Genomic DNA, 6,000 nt, shown 5'->3' with positions numbered 1-6,000 from the left:
CATGTGTAACATTATAGCTTCAGTTTTGTTATTTTAGACCAGAAGACTAGTTATTAGACCAGAAGGCTAGATACCAAAATTTTACATTCCGGTTGCATTTTTTTATGTTGCTAGAGAGCGAATATTGGCTGATGCAGTCTAGGTTAGGGTTCAAGACCTTTTATAAACACTATGCCGGAAATAATGAATTTCAGTCGATAAGAATTGTAGCCGGCATATTTAAGATTGTGATGTCTCAGAAATGACGGGATCGCAACCACAATTTCAATAGCATCAATAAAATTTAAAAACATGTCATGCACCACTAAAATTCTTCGTAGATAAATTATTTTTCGACAAATAAGTTATCTCATAGCTCACAAAAGAATGTGTTATGTACCACCATAACACCATTGATGGGTGAAGAAAGAGAGTTAGAAAAGTGAAGCTGAGAAATGTTGGTTTTGCCGGGTAAATAATAAGAACTATTCTTCACAAGGGGCTGGGAAATATTTGTCTCTGAATCTGAAAGGATATCACCGGAGTTTATACTTATATTTATGACTTCAAGTCTTAGCTAACTAAACATGTAAATTAGATTTTACGTTTATGGTTAACATCCCTATGTTCAATGGTCATCTCAAAATTTAAAAAATTAGTGTAATGAAAATTTCAGAATTTAGTTTGTTCATTCAATTTTGCATTGTGAACTGTTATTACTACTTATCAGAGTAAAACCTCAATAGATTTTAACCATTTATGCGTTCACCAAGATCTATTGCATGTATAGATATAAATTTACATTCATGTGCAACATTAGCTTCAGTTTTGTTATTTTAGACCAGAAGACTAGATACAGAAATTTTAAATCCCGGTTGCAATTTTTTATGTTGCTAGAGATCGAATGTGTCTGATGCAGTCTAGATCAGAAATGACAGGATCACAACCTAAACTTCAATAGTATCAGCTGCATTTTCCCGCATTTTGCAATTTAAAAACTTGTCAAGCACCACGAAAATTCTTCATAGATAAATTATTTTTTTGACAAATTAGTTTATCTAATGGCTCACAAAAGAATGTGTTATATGTACCACCATAACACATTGATGGGTGAAGAGAGTTAGAAAAGTGAATTTGAGAAATGTTTCTGCTGGGTTAAAATAATAAGAGCTATTCTTCACAAGGGCTGGGAAATACTTGTCTCTGAAAGGATATCACCATTTATACTTTTTTGATAATTAGCAGGGTTTATATTTATGACTTTAAGTGTTACCTAACTACAAATGTAAATAAGATTTTATGTTTATAGTTAACATCCCTATATTCAATGGTCATCTCAAAATTTCCAAAATTAGTGTAATGAAAACATATCTATTACAATAATAGAGTAAATCCTATATGATAAATTTGACTTCGTAATTTAAACATTTATTTCTACTACTGAGTTAAAATAAAAATTTCTTTCTACATTTGAATTGCACTTCCCTTGTACAATTTGCACAACTTAATTACTCTTGAACTATTATATTGTTGTGTTTCCCATACACAACTATAGTATATTTAGATAAACATATGTGTTTTACTTAACCGATTCAGGGATCAAGTTCAAATTACACCATTCAGTAAAACGGCCATGAAAACAAAAACATTTTAAACAGAACCAATTCAGACTTAATGAACACAAAAAAAAAAAAAATGTGCTTATAAAGTAAATGTAAATTGTTGCTTCAATTTCAACTACTTTACTTAAAAACAGATAAGGCATTAGAAATAAAAATGTTTAAAGGAAAAAGAAAACAACACAAAGACAGGCGCAGATCTTCTGGCTTCGGTTGGATAATTAAGAGGGCACAAGAGTTATGAAGTGGCCAAAGCCCACCTTGTCTAGTCCAGATCCTTAGTAAGAAAAGCTTAAAAATGCCCTCATCGCTGAGTATCTTAGATACCTCACTACCGAATCCGGGCCAGAGATCCAAAGAAATCTTATCAATGCTGCAAAAATAAAAATAATAAAATGTCAAATTCTAGGGGTAAACATCAATGGATATTGTGACAGTGACTTCAGAAAATATGTATATAACCTTAAATTCCACTTGCAAGAATTCATTTTCCTACATCGATAAATTTTTACTACTATAGGTCTATAACTAAATTTTGCAGACACTTCCCTGAAACAACAAATGTAAATATAGCCATAACTTATCTTACACATACCTCAGGTTCAGCAGGTTTGGCTTCTTCAGCTTTTACGTTATCCTCACCTGTACAAGAGCATAAACGTTTAGAGCCTTTTTATTAGGTGGTAGTTCCGAGTGTATTATAAACCAAATAACAAGAGCAGTTAACTAGGAGTGATTCACTTTAAGACACCCACTCTAGAAACAATATGACTGTGGTCTTCTGGATACTTTTTTGAACAAGCTTCTGGATACTTTATCCAAGTGCAGGCAATTTCTTACTTTATATTCATCTCACTGTTGTAAGTCGCAGGTCACAGGAAATAGCAGTTTGTTTAAATTCCACTACACTACAGTACTATAGCATTGTTATAGTTTCTATTTGACAGTACTTTGTACAAAATCACATATTGCAAAACAATAGCAGTTTGTTAAAATTCCGCTACACTACAGCATTGTAGTGCCGCTACATCTACTATTTGACCAACATATATGCGGTGATTAGGGGCGAACCGACTTGGGGGACAATGGGTGCATTTGTCCCCACAAGGATTTGGAATGCCAAACTATGCAACAATATCTACCTTTACCAAAAATCTTGGGTAAATAAATGAGTATTGCCCTCACTCTCGCCTTTAACCTATTATATATATGAATATTGTCTCCACAACTTAACTTCTATATGCTAGGTGATATTGCACAAATTGTACATACCAACCACTCCAGTGTATTGAACATCATCATTCAACAACATATAGTTTAATATTCACTGATTTACTCGGGCAAAACGATACATCTTAAATCATGTGTTAGTCGTTATCCCTTACCTCCATCCTCTGGCAAATCAGAGGTCCAGAGAGTCAGGTTGTCTCTCAACAACTGCATGATCAAAGTGCTGTCCTTGTAGGACTCTTCACTCAAGGTATCCAACTCTGCAATCGCCTCATCAAAAGCTTGTTTGGCCAAATGGCAGGCCCTGTAAGTTTATTAATGACATTTAGACAAGAGATAGAAACTAAGCAACAGAACCATGCAGAGTATGAGGGAACTAGTAACTTACCTTTCAGGAGAGTTCATGATCTCATAATAAAAGACAGAGAAGTTGAGTGCGAGTCCAAGACGAATTGGATGTGTTGATGGAAGATCAGTGTTTGCAGTGGCTGAAGCAGCCTAAAAATCAAACGACAGCACAACATACAGATAACATCAGAATATTTTTTATTAATGAACCAATTTAATGCTGAATTACAAGAGATTAAACGCACCTCATATCCTTTCAGTGACTGCTCGGCAGCCTCTTTCCTCTCTTGGTCAGTCTTGAACTCAGCAAGATACCGGAAGTAATCACCTTTCCTGCATCAAAAGAAGCGTAAGGAAATCAGGGATATAGAGAGCAAAAGTATGCGTGAGCCAGTAAGTGATGTCGTATCACATAAGCTTGAGTGGATATGTTAAATATGAAATATTTTATACTATCTCGATATTATCTTCGAGTATCTTAAACTAACATTTAAGTCCATTTTCATATTTTTTAGTTTTTATTTTTATAATAGGCAAATGTTAATAATTAGTTTGTTAGGGAGACAGGGAAATGTTAATAGCAGGGACTGAACCATTTTTCTCATGTGTATAAGTCCTTCGGTGTCTCAACCCAAACCACTAGGCTACTCCTTCAAGGACTTAGTTCTTGTCATAATTATTTGATTATAATAAGGAGTTTAGTAAACAAGGGATAGTGTTTAGTATTTTTGTACGGTATTCATATCATATCGATAATTAATTACAACTCAAAGTCTATTTTTGACTTCCCTCTTTATCTGAAACTCTAAACTTCAACAGAATATAAACACACAACTTTAATGACTTGTTCATAGCAGGACTCTCTGTAGAGGCGAGAATTAATCAGGAATAGGGCACTCAGTAAAAAAATAATTAGTCATACAGATTCTATGTTAGATCTGTAATGGTATCAATTTAAATCCAAAAAGACTTATATTTATATCTACTAAAAGGAAGAAAGCATTCCATAAAAAAATACGGAGATAAAGCTAATGGCCAAAAGGAAAAAAAAATGATTTTAAACAATAAATCAAGTAGCACTGAAGCAGCGTGGCAACATGACTCACATCTTATGGTAGAAAACATTAGCTTCGGCTGAGGTGGAGGAAGGAACCAAATGCTGGTCTATAATAGTCAGAATGTCACCGCAGATTTTGGAGAGTTCCTCCTCAACCTTTTGGCAGTAACTCTTGATCAGTTTAACATTGTGCTCATTACCCTTGGACTCTTCCTTCTGCTCAATTGATGACATAATGCGCCATGAGGCTCTTCGTGCACCAATGACATTTTTATATCCAACCGAGAGGAGGTTCCTCTCTTCCACAGTTAGTTCAACATCAAGTTTTGCCACTTTCTTCATACATTCGACCATTTCTGCATAATGAATACAAATTTTCAGAATGGTTGGCAACATTGTTTGAAAATTATAAACAGTTTCCAACATGTAATTACTCGCAGGCACTGTGCATTACACAACAATTAAGTTCATACAAAATGTACATTCTGATTTGAGTGTAACTCAAACTTACATAACCCCGGTCCTTAATCAGAAAAAAACACTGAACAGAACAAAACTTTTAACAAATTAATCATCGCCAGATTAGGCACAAATTTGAGACTCAAAAGGTGAGTGAAAGAAATAAAAACACAAGTTTATTAATTTATGGTAGAGTGGCCAATTTGGGTCCATAACAGCACTTTGGTAAGTAATTTCTGTTTTCAAGCACAATCCCATTCATATTTTTCTGTTGAGTTTAGCTTCATAACATTTAACAATCCACTTTATAAGGTAAAGTAAATAATCCCAATGTCGAAGATAAATCAAAAGTAAATGTTCCAGTACATACATAAAATTAACTGTTAAATTTCTTATCAACATTTGAGATTACCTATTTTACCAAATTGCTCAATCTAGAAGATCCAATTTTGTTCTCTATCTAAGCATCAAATCGAACAAGTAACACCAAAATCCAACATAATGACACAACAATAAACAATTACATGTTTAATATAATTTAATTAAAAAAAATTCAAATCAATCTATAAGCAAAAAAAAAAAAAAAACCACCCAACTTAAGAAAAAGGGTAACTACAGGAAAATTTATCAAACCTAAAATATATCTGATCCATAAACAATGATAAATACCCAAATCTAAAAATCAAATCTTTTAAATCTCAACACACATTTCAAACTCAACCAAACAAAAATAACAATCCAAATTCCAAATCACAACAGAAAACAGATCTAGAACAATGTCAGCATAAAAAACACAAACCTAATTTAAAAACAACAAAAAAGATAAAAAATAATGAAATTAAAAGCATAACCTTCATATCTTTCAGCCTGTTCAGAAAGCTTGGCCAAGTAAACTTGGGTCTCTCTCTCTTTTTCAGCGGACATTGTTGGTGTTGATGTTGTTGTTTCAGAGAGAGATGAGAGAAAAACTGAAAGAAGAAATGGGATGTGATGATGATGCGAGAGAGATGGAAGAGAAGGGTGAAGTGGTTATATAGTGGTTGGAATATCGAGCTTGTTGCAGGGGTCAAAGGAAGACTGAAATCTCAACCGTTGGATCTAATTGTTTGAAAGAAGAAGCGCGCAAATCGTGATCGGTACCAACAGCGAGTGGGAGAGAGAGAGAAACAAACAACATTGCTTATCTGTAATAGTAATACTTACTTTTATACGACCTACGATGCTGTTTTTTTGTTTTTTTTTTTTAAGTAAATTAGACAAGTGCAAAATAATTTTACACTTTTATTTTTGGACAGAGTTTTTTTTTTA

The 6,000-nt window shown here is 33.5% G+C and overlaps 1 protein-coding gene across 1 annotated transcript; it reads right to left on the bottom strand.

Moving 5' to 3' along the window:
• Positions 1-1,487: 1,487 nt before the first annotated feature.
• LOC123909407 (14-3-3-like protein GF14 iota) lies at positions 1,488-5,870 on the bottom strand. The gene is made up of 7 exons (XM_045960239.1): positions 5,544-5,870; positions 4,283-4,589; positions 3,422-3,509; positions 3,217-3,326; positions 2,984-3,132; positions 2,194-2,240; positions 1,488-1,971 (listed from the first exon to the last, which is right to left on the bottom strand). The coding sequence occupies exons 1-7, from the start codon at positions 5,614-5,616 to the stop codon at positions 1,966-1,968; spliced, it is 780 nt and encodes a 259-aa protein (XP_045816195.1). The 5' UTR covers positions 5,617-5,870; the 3' UTR covers positions 1,488-1,965.
• Between the last annotated feature and the right edge of the window lie 130 nt (positions 5,871-6,000).

The sequence above is a fragment of the Trifolium pratense genome, linkage group LG2, assembly GCF_020283565.1.
Source record: "Trifolium pratense cultivar HEN17-A07 linkage group LG2, ARS_RC_1.1, whole genome shotgun sequence".
In the NCBI taxonomy this organism is placed as follows: domain Eukaryota; kingdom Viridiplantae; phylum Streptophyta; class Magnoliopsida; order Fabales; family Fabaceae; genus Trifolium; species Trifolium pratense.
The sequence above is the reverse complement of the archived record's forward strand: the minus strand, read 5'-3'. Positions and strand labels throughout refer to the sequence as shown.